The sequence below is a fragment of the Gracilinanus agilis genome, chromosome 1 (assembly GCF_016433145.1).
Source record: "Gracilinanus agilis isolate LMUSP501 chromosome 1, AgileGrace, whole genome shotgun sequence".
In the NCBI taxonomy this organism is placed as follows: Eukaryota; Metazoa; Chordata; class Mammalia; order Didelphimorphia; family Didelphidae; genus Gracilinanus; species Gracilinanus agilis.
The window spans coordinates 684426770-684444485 of NC_058130.1; the positions used below are offsets into that span (position 1 = coordinate 684426770).

The following is a 17716-nucleotide window of genomic DNA, read 5'->3' on the forward strand; positions in this document are numbered from 1 at the left end:
TTTCCAATTGTTTAGATCCAGTTTTATTTGTTTGGAAAGTGTTTTGTAGTTGTTTTCATATAATTGCTGTGTTTGTTTTGGTAGATAGATTCCTAAGTATTTTATATTGTCTAGGGTGATTTTAAATGATGTTTCTCTTTCTACTTCTTGCTGCTCTAGTGTGTTGGAAATGTATAGAAATGCTGATGATTTATGTGCATTTATTTTGACGTTTTTGTTTTAAAACACACAATTCCCTTAAATTCAGCATATATTTGTTTGATACCTACAAGAGTCTCGCTAGCATGGTACTAGGTGACAGGGGTGATACTATTCCTAGATAAGGTGTAGTCCTTGCCCTCATAGAACTCACAGTCTCTCAGGGCATTTTACAGAAGAACAAAGAGGGAATTTCCCTTAAGCACACAATATTCTATGTGGTCACTTTTTTAAAAGATTAGCTTATGAAATATGGGGAATCTCCAACCCCTAGCCTCCACATGATTTCCATAAATATTAATTATCAGCATGTTCTGCTGAAGAAAAAGTGAAGTTTGAAGCTCATAAAAATTATCTCACTTCACTTTAAAAAGTAGGTTCATAGAATTCAGAACTGGAGAGGACCTCTGATAACTTCATCCAAACCCCATATTTTGAAAGAAAACTGAGACTTAAGAAAACTAGATTACTTTCTCTAGGTCACACAGATAACAATAATGATAATAATAATAATAAAAAATTATAAAGCAATAATAATAAATTAGCATACATATAGTGCTTTAAAGTTTACATACTGCTTTGAAGGCACTATCCCATTCAAGATTCAAAGAATCCCTGGTAGGTGGCATGGTAGACTCAGAGAAGCTGGACATAGGAACTGACATGGACATGAGTAATAAATCAGTAGCTATAGAAAAATATTTCCATGAATGCAGGGACAAGTAGAAATAGTTTCAAACATGAGAGAAGAGAAAATTAAACTCACATAGTAAAAAGACTAGAAACAGTATCTCCTGGTTCACACACCAAAACAACCACGATTTGACTATTGATTTAGAGCCATATGACCCTGGTTTTAAACACTAATCATGGGCTAAATAGATAAATGACAGGAGATATGTGTATCCTATGAGTTGAAATAAGACTCCATGGTTACTTGGGGCTAGTGGTTGCAACTCAAGTCAGAGATGAAATTCTCTGAGGAGTCCTCCTGTGTTTGGGAAGGAATTTTACAACTGCCTTCTTCTTGTTTCTCAGAGAGTGAAATATTGATTGGGATATAATTTCCATAAAATATTATCCTCTTCACATGTATCAGAACTGTTAAGTTAACTAGGTGTTGGGTACAGCATCAGAGGAACCATTCAATCATACCATCTCACAGTATTTTAGATTTAAAGCTGGGAAGGACTTTGGAAATCATCAATGATTCATTCAAACCATTTTAGAGATAAGAAAACCAAGGCTCAGAGGAGTGAGGCTATTTTTCCCAAAAATAAGATGAGGACTGGGGCTTAAATTTGAATAGTGGTTCTTTAGAATTCTTTCCATTACATCAAGATTTGCAATGAATAGATTGTTGGATGAGGAAATCCTAGATTCAAATCCTTATCTAGATACTTACTAACTCAGTGACCATAGGCAATTTATTTCATCTCAATGAACCTTAGTGCCTTCATCTGGAAAATGGGAGTAATAATGCCTATAGATAATAGGATCATGTATATAAATCAATTATGTATTTGTTAAGTACTTACTATATAAACTCCTCGCAAGCTTTAGAATGTTACATATAAGTACTATTGATTATTATTTTCTCAGTTATCAAAGTCCAGATTACTATTATAGTTTGTTATTATTTATTATATCATTCATTTATTATTCATTATGATTAGAAGGAATAATCTTGGTAATTGACAGAATTTTCATTGTTGAGTCTGTGAAAAGAAAAAGAAAAGAAATAGATGGAAAAGAGGCAACAGCTTGCTGTAGTAAAAAAAATAGTGACCCTGCAGTTGAAGGACTGGAGTTCAAATCCTTTATTACCTGGACAGCCCTGGACAATTTTCTTCCTTTCCTTGGACCTCAGTCTTCATTTATAGAATGAATGGATTCAGCAACATGATTTCTAAAGTTGTTTCTAGCTTCAAATCTTACCTATGATCTTTTCTTCTGGTCCATCTTGTGGGGAAGTTCTATACTTATTCCAAGTAACCTTTCCATAAGAAACGATTACACAGATATATATCCATGTGTATGCATGCATGCACACACACCATGGAAAATGCTCCATCTGGCCCATTTTACTAGGCCAAGGAGTGTAGATTGATTCGTTCTTCCCAAGGTATAGGTTAGCAGCTATAGATTGGCAGGAAGCCAGATCGCCTGAGGGGTGGAAATCTAACAATTCCAAATACTCACTGTGATACTGGGAGGAGATCAGAAGTGAGAAGGCTGAACACTTTCTAAAGGAACCTCCTGCTGTAACCAGACTTGTCTGTTCCCGACCCCCTCCGACTCTGTCTTGCACTTCTTCATGCCTTGCTGCCTTTGCTCCTGCCATGCCCCACCAATTTCCTCCCCTCCTCCCTGTGTCTGTCTCACTTGTGAGTGCCAAGGGAAGGAATGCTTTTTAAGGACCCCGGTACAACCAAAATGGGTAAGCGCCACCATCTGATGGGGATCCACTCACATGGGGAAATATGACAGCACAGCCCTCAAAGAGCCTATCGGACACATCCAGACAGGCATGAAGACGGGCAGATGGAGTGCCAAACCCCAATGGTGGATCTGGTCATCGGATCGCCTTGGAAGTTCTATAGTTTTTCATGTTCCTGCTCCTGTCCTTCAAGGTGAATTTTAGCTAGCCAACAAGACACTGGCTTCCAAAGAAAGGCAAAATTATTCCTCGCTCTTGAGGAGCTCATGAGGAGAAAAGATGCAGACAAAAATGTACATATGTAATTTGGAGACAACCTCCAACAGAATGCATATGGCGACCTAGGAAAGGCCTCTCGGAGAATGTAGAACTTAAGACCTGTGGGAAGTCAGGGGAGTAGATGAGGGTAGAGATGAGGAGGGGAGGTATTCCAAACTTAGGAAATAGCAAGTGAAAATGTGTGGGGCGGCAGGTGGAAGGTCATCATTACTTTATTATAGAATATGTGGAAATCACTAAGATTGTAAAAAGATTGGAAAGTTAGTAAGTGACCAATTAATGAAGGACTTTAAAAGCCAAATTGAAGATTGGACATTTCAGAGATGAAGCAGAGTGTTCAGGAGGTACTGTTGTTGTTCAGTCGTTTTTCAGTCCTGTCCTACTCTGTGATGCCATTCAGGGTTTTCTTGGCAAAGATACCATTTCCTTCTCCAGTTCATTTCACATTATGTATTTTTTCCAGATAGATGTAGTTAGAATTTTAATCATTGTTTTCTATTTGTGATCCATAGTCTTCCCCTTCCTCCCACCCTTCCCCTCTCTTCAAGACAGCAGGTGATATGATATAGGTTATATATGTGCTATCATGTTTCTCACATGGTGAAAGAAGACATATATTGCAAAAGCCTATTGGGGCAGCTGGGTAGCTCAGTGGATTGAGAGCCAGGCCTAGAGATGGGAGGTCCTAGGTTCAAATCCGGCCTCAGACACTTCCCAGCTGTGTGACCCTGGGCAAGTCACTTGACCCCCATTACCCACCCTTACCACTCTTCCACCTATAAGTCAATACACAGAAGTTAAGGGTTTAAAATAGAAAAAAAGCCTATGGAGGAAATTAAATGAAAATATCATACTTCCAATCTAAATCCTGACTCCATCAAGTCCTCCTATGGTGGTAGCTTCTTCTCCAGTTCATTTTATGGATGAGGAAACTGAGGCAAACAGGATTAAGTGACTTGCCCAGGATCATGCTGTTGTTAGTACACATCTGAGGTCAGGTTTGAACTCAGGAAGCAGACCCGGAACTCTCTCCACTGCTCCACCTAACTGCCCTTTTATCTGTTTTACTTATCCAAGAAGTACTGGAGTTTATTGAGTCCTATTCTCTAGGAAGATTTATTTTTGTTAGTTGATGGACTGGAGTAGGGAGAAACTTGAGGCAGAGAACCAACCAGAAAGCTGCTGTAATTGTTCAAGCAAAAAGTGATAAGATCCTGTACTGGGGAGGTGGCTGGATCAGAGGATAGAAAAGGGTGTTAAGTGAGAAATATTATGAAGGTAGAATCAACCAGACTTACCAGGGGACTGGATCTGGAGAAGAATGAGAAAGACTGAGGAGTCGATGAATGACAGCTAGGTTTTGAACCTGCAAATATGAGGGTCAGATTTCACTTTCTCTGGGAAGCGTTCCCACTTCACATGCATCTCCTGGAATCCCTGGTTTCCTTCAAAACTCAACTCAAATATTATATAATAAATGAAGTCTTTCCTGGTTATCCCCACCCCACTCTTAACCTAAGAGATTAAAATGGTTTGTTTGCTTTAGGTAGTAAGTAGCAGAGTCAAGATTTTAAACAAACTCTTTTTTCTTTTAAACCCTGACTGCATATTGGTTCTAAGGCAGAAGAGTGGTAAGGGCTAGGCAATGAGGTTTAAGTGACTTGCCCAGGGTCACACTGCTAGGGAGTGTCTGAGGCCAGATTTGCCAAAGTCAATGTCCATTGTTTCCTCTAATGTATTTTATATATATTTAATATTATTACTACTAATAACAATAATAGTAGCCATAGCGTTATATTTATAGAATATATTTTTGTAGTACCATAATACTTCTGTCACTTTCCTCACAATAATTTTGTGAGGCGGGAAATGCAAGTATTATTATCCTCTTTTTTGAGAAATAAAATTGATGTTCATAGAGGTTGTCACATACTAAATGATACTTAAGTGGCAGAGGCAATAAATATCACACTTTTGTATAACATCAAATCCTAGAATCATGATCTTAGAAAATATTATTCTAACCTAAACTAGTCCAGTCTCAACAATAAATCATCCAGCCTTCACTAAAAAACCTTCAGTGATGAGGACGCCTCTCTCTCCCGAAGGCAGCCCATTCCACTTTTGCACAGTTCCAATTGTTTTTTTTTTTTTTCACCCTTCTACTGGGCTCAAATCTACCTTTCTGAAACTTCTATCCATTTCTCCTTGTTCCAAACCTTCAGTCCTAACAGAACAAAAATAATCTCTTTTCCATGTGACAGCTCTTCAAAGACAGCTTTGATCTCTCCCCTAAATGTAGTTTTCTTCAGGCTAAACATCCCTTTTTCTGTCAACCAATTCTCATACGGCACGAATCTCAGTTTCTTTCACCATCCTGATTTCCCTCCTCTGGCCTTTTTCCAGCTTATCTCAGCATAGACTCTAATGCTCAAGATATGATGTGACCAGGGCAGAGATGGATAGCACTGTGCTCAATAAATATTTTACGATTGGTTTGCTTTTTTCCCATTTCATCTGTTACTCTCAGCTTCTCCCCAAGAGACATCCCAAATTATAACACAAATTCACTCTCATTGTGTTTGTCTCAGACACCCAAGAAAGTAGATAGAATGATAGGACTTTAACCACATCAGAGCACTTCCCAGATGCTTGTGGTACTGAACCAAAGGAGCCATCCCTCAATGGGCTCTCAAATTTAGTTACACATTTAATGATATTTACTAAGTATTTCCTTTAATTAATGAATCAACTTAGTGAGCATCTACTATATGCCAGGTACTATGCTTGGTGCTGAGGAACAAATATAATAAGTGAAATGATCCCAACTTGAAATAATAATGACTTACATTTACCTGGCATATTAAGATTCACAAAGCTCTTTTAATAAATTAATTCATTTCATCCTCACATCTGCCCCGTGAGAAAGGTGCTACAATTACCCCCATTTTACAGCTTAGGAAATTGAAGTTTGAAATGGTTAAGTGATTTTCCACATATGTAAAAAGGATGTGAAGTAGAATTTAGGATTCTAATTCAAGTCCAACACTCTATCCAAGAGTTTAATAGTATATTCAGCAGCGAAGTGACTCACTGGATCAAATGTTGGACTTAGAATCAGGAAAGCTGGAATTCACATCCTGTCTTAGACTCTTCCTAGCCATTTGATACTTGTCAAGTCACTTAATCTCTTCTGTGTCTGTTTCCTCATCTGTAAAACAGGGATAATAATAGCACCTACTTCAGAAGGTTGTTGTGTGATAAGCAAAATTAATATCCAATATTCTAAGTTTTATATTCATAAAGTTTATTAATTAATAACTAAAGTAAAAAGTAAAAATGAAGTATTAATAATAACTAAAGTAAAAATAAAAACTAGAGTAAAAATAAAGAAAAAAACCAACCAAGCTGTGGTCCCAGGAAAAGAGAGAGAGGCAGAGTTACCCACAACTATATACAAACCGTGACCAAGCAACGTGGTAGAGAGATTAAAAGGAATTCTGGGAAATTCTGAAGGACTTCTGGGGAACGTAGTTCAAAGGTACAAAATTTCTAATTAATACATTTGTAAAGATCAAATGAGTTCATATACATTAAAGCAAAACTTATAGCACTGTCTACATGCTAGTTATTACCATCACAATCATCGTTATTACTATCCAAGTCTAGCCACCACTATGTGCCAGGCCCTGGAGATTTGAAGACAAAATAATTCTATAGCAAGAGTTATAGCATGTTCAAAAATAAGTTGAGATGGGGGACCTTAACAATTAAAAATGGGAAAGATTTTGTATGGGAGGGGTGCTTATTTATCCTCTGAAATGGTTTGCTATGGGCTTAAAATTTGACTTAAAATTTGACTCTCCTTGAAGGAATGGGCACAGTGTGTCCATTAGCAGGGAATGGGCAGCAAAAGCAGGTCTCTTGGGGCAGTGCTAAAGCACAGATTAGGATGTTGAAGAACCCTCATTTTCAAGAAAAGACATCCATTATTTTAGGAATGACAATTGCATCCATTGGGTGGCTACCCACACTGATGCTAACAGATTCTCTTTCCTCTCTCGCCTGTTCCAGGGACTACTTTATCAGCTGCCCCATTATTGACATGGCTAGTCACTGGGCAAGGGAAACCCGAGGGAACATCTACATGTACTACGTGCCTGAAACCTACTCTCAGAACAGGTAAGGTGGCCACAGGACCAGAAAATAGCTGGTCTTATGGGAGAATGTATTTATTGTCACCGGGATGATCCAGGGCCTTTTTGCTTTTAATAAAATTAGCCCTTTTGAATTTTAGAAATCTGTAACTTTGTACATATGCCCTGGTCTGTTAGAGATCATAATCTTTCCTTGACTTAGTAAGTGCTCTTTGACCCCTCAGTCAACCTCATGATCTCTCCAAACTCAGAAGGTGGGTCTTTAACTCACCCACATCAAGTCTGTTGGAGTACCTTTCAAATTTGGCAAGACCAGCCAACATTTAATAGCAATTCTCTTTGAGAAAGAACTTTAAGGTTTGTGGAACACTTTACAGAGATCTTATTTGCTCCTCACAACCCTAGAAGATAAGTGCCAGTACTATCTCCACTTTACAGATAAGGAAACTGAGATAGGAGGAGGTTAATTGATTTGTCAAAACTCTCAAAGATAGTAAGTGTCTGAGGCTGGATTTGAACTCAGATATTCCTGACTCCAGGTCCAGCTCTCTATCCACTGTGGCAACTAGCTGCCACTTGAACTCTTTTGGTATAGCCTTTGAGATTCAATGCCACAATGAGGAATCTGCAAGTCAGTATCAAAAATCCTTTGAACCAAGAGCCTCTGACTGCAAATCTAAGACTAGGAACTTTTAGTCCTTGGGATGGAGGAAAGGAATTAAGAGTGGAGAGAGAAGAATCAGGAAGGGACAGCTACATCATATTCACAAATGTCTATAATATGGGAGAACAGTGAGTCTCAAAGCATGTGTCCCACACTAGGGTTTTAACATGACATGCCAGTAATTATATGCAATTTATCTGTGTGATCATATGTGCAGATGGGAGTTTTCCCCTCTTTTTGAGACTAAAACTTATAATCACATGCAAATGTCTCTGGACATTCCCCTCAGCAAAGAATAGCATGTTTCACATGAATATTTGAACACCAAGGTAAAGGATGATGGGAGTGAAGAGTGCTCTGGGCAAATGTGAGAAAGGAAAAAAAAATCTCTCTAACTGAAGGGGTGGGAGAGGACTTCAGAGAAGAAGAAGCCTCTGAGCTGAGCCTTCAAAGGACAAGACTAAGAAAGGAGGAGACACGATTAGTGTCATTACAAGAATATCTTGCAATTAAGGAAACTGAGGCCAAAGAAGATTAAGATTCCCTCAGGGTCACACAGCTCAGGAGAAGCTGAGCAAGAATTTGAACCTGCGTGTTTGAATGCCAAATCCAGAGACTGCTTTGCAATATAACTCATGACTTCTAAGAACATGAGACTAGCCAGACGGTCAGATTCATGGCTCATTCAGCCCACTAATCTGTTTCTGATGTTTGTATCTTGGGACATGATGTGGTTGGGCATTTTCCTTAGTGATAGCCTTCGACCAAGTTTAGCAGCTTTAAACAGGGAGTAATTCAGCCTCACAAACCCAAGCTATTATCTCCTTGGAGAAAAAACAAAAAAAAAACCTTCTACCCTGGTCCTTGTTTCCCATAAGCCCCTTTCCCATCTGTCATCCATGAAATGCTCAAGGCCTCTTTTGAAGTGTTTCTATGTTTGATCTGCCCCATATCTTGGGGATTACAAGTTGACCAAGAGAAGGGAAAGGATTTAAGCAGTTGGTGCAAAAACTCTAGGCAAAAAAAAAAATCATGAGGGCTGCATTGGGGAGAGGAAAGAGAAAAAACATCTGTTTTAGGCTAGAAGATGAAAGAAACCTGCGTCAGCCTGTGGTTGGTTGAACATGTGGTCAGAAATACCGAGGATGGGGAGATGTGTCCAGAAATATCTCCCCTCTGGAAGCAGGAGTTACTGGTGACTTTTGTTGTTGTGTAGGAAATAGTCACATAATTCCAGGACCAAGTCTTTAATCTGGGGCCCCAAGCCCTTTATATAAACAGAAGATTCAGGGTATTCAATGCCTTTGTCCTTTTGGCTAGAGCTCACCACCAGCCTTGTCCTACAGGCCAGAGAGTCTGCAGTAAGGTGGGGAAACCAGCTCAATCCAGTTTTGTTTGGTCAAGGTCAGATGTTCTGAGAAAAATCCAGTGTCAATAAAATCATACAGACATGGTCATCCATGGCTGTCACCCAGTGAATCCATTTCAACTAGGTTGCATAATGGATAAAGTATTTCTTTTTAAACCCTTAACTTCCGTCTTAAAATCAATACTGTATATTGGTTCCAAGACAGAAGAGTGGCAAGGGCTAGGCAATGGGGGTTAAATGACTTTCCCAGGGTCACCCAGCTAGGAAGTGTCGGAGACCAAATTTGAAGTCAGGACCTCCCTCCTGTCTCTAGGCCTGGCTCTCAATTCACTGAGCCACCCAGCTGCCCCAAGATGAAACATGGAATTTGAGAGCCAAGGAAACCAGATTTTAAATCCTGCCTCAGACAATTGCAAGCTGTGTGACCCTGGGCCAGTCAAGTCAATTAGCATTTATCAAATGCTTATTGTATGCTGTGGAGACACAATAAAGGACAACGGTAGTCCTTTTCCTCTAGGAACTCACATTCTATTAAGGGAGACAACATAGAAATAGCTGCAACAAAATATATACAGGAAAACATGAAGGCGGTCTCAGAGTAAAGACGTAGATGTGGAAGGGAATTGGGAAAGAAAGGCCTCTTACAGAAAGTCTCAAGGTGGGACTTAAAGGAAAGCCAGGGAAGCCATCATGCAGAGAGGAGGAGTAAGAAAAGTCCAGGCATGGGGAAAAAACAGTGAAAATTCAGAGTGGGGAGCTAGAGTGTAGTGGGCAGTCAGTGTCACTGGGTCATGGAGCACATGAAGGGAATAACAGTAAGACTGAAAAGGTAAGAAGGGGCCAGGCTATTAAGGGCTTTGGACTCCAAAAAGAGGATTTTACATTTGATCTTGGTGTTAAAAGGAGCCACCAGAGTTGATTGAATAAGGGACTGACAAGGCCAGACCCATGCTTTTATAAGGTCACTTTGACAGTTGAGTGGAAGGTGGATTGGGCTGGGAAGAAACTTGAAGAAGAAAGATCAGCCAGCAGGTCACTGTAAATAGTCTAATGTGAGAGGATGAGGGCCTGCACCAGAATGTGGTGGTCAGAGAATAGAAGGGAGATGTCTATGGAAAATATTACAAAGGGAGAATCCACTTGACTTGGCAAAGATTGGGTATGGGTGGTGAAAGAATGAGAAACTGAGGATGATACCTAGGTTACAAGCCCAGGTCCCTAGGAATATACTAATCTCCGTGACAGTGATGGGAAAGTTTGGTTGCAGGAGGATTTGGGAGAAGAGATAATGAGTGTTTATTTTAATCCAGTTGAATTTAAGATATATACAGGACATTGAATTTGAGATGTCCAATAGGCAGTTGTAAAACATAAAAATGGAGACAAGGGAAAGGCCTGGTTAAATAAATCTTACAGTCATCTGCATGAGATGATCATGGAATCCAGGGGAGCTGATGAAATCAGCCAGCATAATAATAAAGATGAAAAGAAGAGGGCCTAAGAGAGAGACTTGGAGGACACTCAAGTTATTGAGCATGACTTGGATAAAGATTCAGCATGGGAGACTGAGGAGTGGTCAGACAAGTAGGAGGAGAAAGAGGAACATCTAGAAAAGAGAGATTTCAGAAGAAGAGGATGGCTGACAGTATTTAAGGCTGCAGGAAGGTTGAGAAGAACAAGGCTTGAGGAAAAGATCATTGATAACTTAGTAGGGAGAAGTTTCAGTTGAATGATGAAGTAGGAAGCCAAACTACAGAGAGTTTAGAAGAGGGAGAGGAGAATTCAGTAAAGGCTTTGATTATAGATGACTTTCTTAATGAGATTTGCCATGAACAAGAAGAGAGTTTCTGAAGGATGAGTAGCTATGGGTGTATTAGTAGACAGTAGAGAAAGCCAATAAACAGAGAGACTGAAGATTAGTTAGAAAGTAGGAATGAAGGAGTAGCTAAGTGGATGAGTGGATTGAGAGATCCAAGCCTAGAGATAGATAATCTTAGATTCAAATATTCCCTCAAACTCCTCCTAGCTGTGTCACCCTGGGCAAGACACTTAGCTCTCCTTGCCTAGCCCTTACTGTTCTTCTGCCTTGGAATAAATACATAGTATTGATTTTAAGACGGAAGCTAAGGGATTTTTTAAAAAAGAAAATAGCGATGATAGAGGGTAGAATATTCTAGAGGAATATGGGATGAAATAGGATCACTCATGCACATAGATAAGTTTGCCCTAACTAGGAGAAGGCCATCTCTTCATTTAAGACAGAGAAAAAGGAAAAGAGGGTTTGGAAAAATATCTGTTATATAATATGAGTAGGAAGAAAGAAAGGGGGGTTCTTAGCAAATGGCCTCAATTTTTTCAGTGAATAATGAGGCAAGATTCTCAGCTGAGAGGGACTTTGAACTCCAAATAGACAAGATGGAAGAGACAAGAGAGGAGAAAGTGTCATGAGTGGATTGAAGAGAGATGAAAACGTTGGGGGGAAATCACTGTATTGAGTAGATTAGTGAATTGTTTTTAAAAAATAAAAAAAGATTACTTTGCCACAGTGAGAGCCTAATTCAGATCATGTAACATAAATTTGTAGTGGACAGTCTTCATGGTTCTGTGATTGTTCTCAGTTCTTCAGTTAGAAGGGAAGGCAGCTGATGGTGGGATTAATCTAAGGATGAGCACAGCAAGGCATGATCAGGATAAAGGAGTGATAGGATTCGGGGTAAGAAACTGAAGTTTAGAGGACAGTGTGGAGTTGAATGTTCAACAAAGGGATGAATTATGGAAGGAAGGAAAAATATAGCAAGGGCAGAGGAGATGGCCTGGGAAAGAGCTAATGAGTAAAGGGACTACAGGTCCCTAGGAAGACAAAGAACAGGATTAGGAGTCAGAAGGCAATCAAAAATATAGAATGCTAAAGGACTATGAGATAAAGGAATTTCAGAGGTCATGCATGAACTTGGAAATGGAATCCTTGTGGGTAATAGCAGGAATGAGGATGTGATCAAAGCTCTTAACCTCTCTCAGCCTCAATTTCTTCATGTGTGAAATAGAGATAACAACACTACTATCTCCCACAGAGGGATGTTGTGCAGATATAAGGAAATAACATATAACACATTTTGTAAACTTTAATGTGCTATATAAATGCTAACTTTTATTATTTTAAAAAATATTTCTTGCTCCAATAATTTGTACACTATTTGATGTGATTTTAAATGAATTAGATTATGTTTCTTGAAGTCAGTATCTATATTTTGCCTCTATTTTTATCCCTAGCATTTAGTAGATTGTTGTTGTTTAGTCATGTCTGACTTTTTGTGACCCATTTGGGATTTTCTTGGCAAAGATATTGGGATGGTTTGCCATTTTCTTCTTCACCTCATTTTATAAATGAGGAAACTGAGGAAAATAAGGTTAAATGACTGACCCAGAGTCATAGGTAGTGTCTGAACTCAGAAGAGGAATCTTCTTATTTCTAAGCCTGGTGCTCTATCCACTGTGCCACATGCCACTTGCCACATAAATAGTTAGTATGGCCCCTGGCTTAATAAATGTTTATTAATTAATCAATCATTTACAATGGACAGTCATTATGCTTCTCTTTGTCAGTTTCCTTTTCTAGAAAATGGAGGTAATGATAAGGACTCTTCCAGCTCCAAGTTGAGATCTAAAATTTTAGACCTCATAAACTAAAAAAAAATTCCATAGAATTGGCAATAAGAGGAGTAATCTCAAAGTATAGGTAATAAAGGAATAATCTCATAGAATAAGTAATAGAGGAGCAATCCCATAGAAAAGATAATAGAGCAATAATCTCATAGAATAGATAATAGAGGAAAAATCCCATAGAATAGTAATAGAGAAATAATTCTATAGTATAGGTAAGAGAGAAAAAGGTGATTCAAAAAGTACAGAGCTTCTGGGAATGGAGGAGAAGAGGGTAGAGTTTGGTCAGACTTTCAGTGTGGTCCTTTGCACAGTCTTCTCCTTATCTTGTAAGTCCAGGGCATGGGGAAGGTGTCTGAAGCAGGCACAATAATGACACCTAGGGAACAGCCAGAAATGAGGTCCAGTACCAGGCTGTGTCAGAATTCTGGGACAGCCATTAAGCAATCCAAGTCCAGGTGAGTCAGAATAGAGTCACAGTGTGAGGAAACAGGCAGAGGCATGGTGCCAGTACTCTGGAGTTATAATAGAGACTTAGTTATAGAATTATTAATTTTTAAACTTTCTCTCTGCCCAAGACACATCTCAACATCTTCAAACCTCAAGAGATGGTCTATGGAACATCTAGGTAGCTCAGTGGCTTTCTAAGCCAAACCTAGAGATGGAAGATCCTGGGTTCAAATATGGCCTCAGACACTTCCTAGAGACAAGTCACTTAACCACAAATGTCTAGTTCTTACAACTTTTCTGCTTTGAAAATGATATCTAGTGTTGATTCTAAGACAGAAGGCAAACTAGAGAGAGAGAGAGAGAGACAGACAGACAGACAGACCAAAGAAACAGAGACAGAGACACAGAGAGACAGAGGAGAGAAAGGCATAGGTTTGCATCCTACCTCATACCTGTATAAATTGTGTGACTATAGACAAGTCATTTAACTTCTCTGAACCTCAGTTTCCTTATCTTTAAAAAGGAAGATAATAATACCCATAGTACCCACTTCCCATGGTTGTTGGGAGAATCAAGTGATACTATATCATCACAAAATTATAGAGCTGGAGGAAACCCTGAAGGCTATCTTGTCCAAACCCCACTTTCTACAAACTTTTGTACATTTTGCAACATTTACATTTTAACATTTGCATTTAAGTATTTTGCAAACATGACTCACCAAGGTTAAGTGACTTGCCCATGGTCAGTAATATAGGCCAAAGAAGGGATTTGAACCCTGGCCCTCAGACTTTAGAGCCAATGTTCTTTTCCCAAATAGTATGTGCATGGTACTTTTCAAGCCCTGAGACACTGATTAAATGCCAGATGTATCATCATCATCGTCATCGTCATTATTTCATCATTATGGTCAATGAAGTTCACATAGAAACAAATGGCTATTTTACTATGAATCTTTTATTCAGTATTTGACCAATTATTTTCCAAATGGATAAAATACGTATTTTTTTTAAATAATCAAAAGTGTTGAACTGCAAGTTCACCTTTTGTAAACTCACTAAAAGTATCTTAGGACAACTCCAGTAACAGACAGTATGATGGGGACTGGGAGGTATTTCTTCCTGTTCTCTCTTTTTATGAATTAAAAAAATATTTTGCTAGGTCTTTCTAGTTAGAGAACTTATCATTCCATGCAGTTGGGAGGTTGTGTTTTCAATACGGTGACAACTACTAAAAACACATGTTTGTAAATTTCTCTGGATTAATGGTGTGTTTGGGCCATGGAGGCTACAGTTGTGTCTATGGTGATGATCTCATTCCAACAGAACTTATTTGTTGATTTCTGAAGGATATTTGTGGGGTTTGTATTCTTCCTACAAGGATTTGTCATCTCTTAATTGATGACAGACAGTGAGCCCCCTCAAATAATTCTTTTTTGTTGTTGCTTTTATTACCATCGTTATTATTACTGCTTGGGCAGAGTAGTGACTGGTATGGCGAAATTACCTTGCTTGTAAGTGGGAAGGATGTACTGGCAGTGGGGCAGTGTCAGAGGGGAGATGTTAATACTGCTACATGCCCAAAGAGTTTTTGTCATTTTTACTGATGATAACAATTTAGAGTTCTTTTGTGAGGATCTGCCCCCAAGGAAAAAAATCTGTGACACAGCACCAGGGAGAGAAAAAGAAAGATGATTATAAGGAGTTAACAAGGTTATGTAGATAATCGGATATTATAATTTTAAGCTAGAAAGAACCTTAGAAAGCATCTACGTCAGCCCTCTCATTTTACAAGGGAGGAACTTGAGATGCAGAGAGGTAAAAGGAATTACCCAGTATCTCCTGGGTGCTAATTCCAGCCGAGGTCTCTGATGCCAAACTCAATACTCGATCCTCTCTTAAATGTCATGTGTTGTTAGTGATAATAAGAATCCAGACAATAAGCATCTAGCAAATGAGTACTATGTGCCAGGCATCATGCCAGGTTGTGGGGATGCAAAGATAATAAAGAAATACTCCCTCCTCTCATAGAACATTCCATCTCCTGGGGGCAAGGGAGACACATCACGTAGACACATAATAAGTACCAAATGTATACTAAACAAATTCAAGACAATTTGTTGGAGGGAAAGTGGAGACACTAGCAGCTGGGGGAACGGGGAACAGACACAGGCTTCCTGTAAGTAAGGGTACTTGACTGAACACTGAAGGAAAACAGGGTCTGAAGAGGCAGAGATAAGAGGGATTTTATTCAAGTCACAGCAATGGGAAGTGGGAAATTACATGTAAGGGACAGAAAGATCAATTTGGCCAGACTGAAGAGTATATGAAGTCAAATAATATATTATAAAGCCAAAACATTAAGCTAGGGCTGGATTGTACAGGGCTTTCAGTGCTGAATAGATTCATTTTATTTGAGGTAATAGGACGCCACTGGAGTTTGTTGAGCTTGAGAAGAAGTAATCTTTAAACCTGAAGGTGCTATAGAAATGTGAATTAGAATAATAGTTACTGCTCCTTAAATAGGGTTGAGAAAAATGGCCTGTTCAGCCTTCCACACAGAACTTCTCTGAGTGTCCAATGAGATAATGGTGAGGGAAGAATTTGGCAAACTATAAGCCTTGTATAAATGGGAAAAGTTTTTCATTCTATTCCTTTAAGAAGTCCACAGGAAAACATTTAAGATGACTAAGGAAGCAGCAATGTTTATCTTTTCTATAAATTATCCCATTTCTCTGGAATGGAGCTGTAAAAGCTACAGATGACTACTATATTTCTTCATGTTTTCCAGAGATCTTAAAATTACACATCCCAAATATTATCTTTGCTCTTTCACTGCCTTGACCATTTTTTTAAAGAATTAATGGTCCAAAGAAAATATTGAAGTGGCCGGGCTAGCTACTCCTTCCTTGTATGGTTAATAAGATCATCCAAATAAAAACTGAAGGTAATAGGAGAGTGATGGAGTAGAAAGAGGGTTGGAGGTTTAGGATTAGAAGACTCAGATTCAGTTCATGGCACTACTAGCACTACCTCTGTGATCCTGGGCTAGTCACTGAAGATATAGTTTTCCTAGGCTTAGAAAAGTATTTGATAAACTATTCTTTAGGATAAATATTAAGAAATATAGCCTAGACAATGGCATGGTTAGATGTCTCCAGAACTAAATGAATAACAGGATTCAAAAAGTAGTCACAGATGATTTGATGTCATCTTAGAAGGAAACCTCCAGTGGAATGTTCCAAGGGTCTGTTGTTGGCTCTGACTGTGATGTCTACCATTTCTATTAGTGACCTGAATTTAGGCATAAGTAATATGCTAACACACTGGATGATAAGAGTCAAGATCCTGACAAACTAGAAAACTGGGCAGAACCTAATAAAAAGGAAGCATGAGGGGGCAGCTGGGTAGCTCAGTGGATTGAGAGTCAGGCCTAGAGACGGGAGGTCCTAGGTTCAAATCCAGCCTCAGACACTTCCCAGCTGTATGACCCTGGGCAAGTCACTTGACTCCCATTGCCCACCCTTACCACTCTTCCATCTAGGAGCCAATACACAGAAGTTAAAGGTTTTTTTAAAAAAAGGAAACATGATAAAAATAAATGTCAAATCTCAGGTTCAAAACATAAATTTCCACAAATACAAGATGGGAAAAATTAGATAACAACTTATTGAGGAGGAAGAAGAGGAGGAGGAGGAGACTAAATGACCAAGTTAGGAAATATGTATCAGCCTCTTTTATTGTTTATTCATTGGGTTGTTATCACATTAGGATCCAGCAAGTAACTTGTTCAGGTTCACATAGGTAGTGAGTGGCAGGTTCAGGATTCAAAACCAGGTCCTCTGATTCTAACTGCAGTATTCTGTCCCCTACAGCAGATTGCCTCACATAGATGGTAAGTGGCAGAGACAGGATGTATATTCTAGATTTCCTGACTCCACACCAAGCGTTTTACCTGAAATCAGTCAATCAATTAATCATTAGGTGTTTATTGGTGTCACTCAGTTGTTTCAGACATATCAGACTCTGTGACCCAATGGACCAATTCATGAGACTTTCTTTTCAAAGATGCTAGAGTAATTTGCCATTTTCTTTTCCAGTGAATTAAGGCAAACAGAAATGAAGTGACTTGCCCAGGGTCACACAACTAGTAAGTGTCTGAGACCAGATTTGAATTCAGATCTTCCTGACTACAAATCTAGCACTCTATCCACTGAGCCATCTAGTTGCCTCAGGCATTTATTAAGCACCTCTTATGTGCTTAATAGGCAAGTCGCTAGGCACTGTGGATCAAAGACAAAAATAAAAGTCTTTGCCCTCAAGGAGCTTACTTTCTAATGTGGGAGAAAGCATACAGATAAATTATTATAAATATAGGTATAAATGTTGGGATAAGGAGTGAGAGCAGATATAGATAAAATAGACAGATGGACAGATGGAAGGACAGATGGATAGATAGATAGATAGATAGTTGGGGGAGAGAGAGAGAGAGAGAGAGAG

General features: G+C 39.0%; 1 protein-coding gene across 1 annotated transcript in view; it reads left to right on the forward strand.

Annotated features, from left to right (window-relative positions):
- The window catches only part of TG (thyroglobulin), a 107418-nt gene that overhangs the window by 71037 nt on the left and 18665 nt on the right, over window positions 1-17716 (forward strand). Inside the window, exon 7 of the mRNA XM_044684388.1 lies at window positions 6992-7099. Within this exon, the coding sequence (XP_044540323.1) occupies window positions 6992-7099 (108 nt within the window). The remainder of the gene's footprint in view (window positions 1-6991; window positions 7100-17716) is intronic.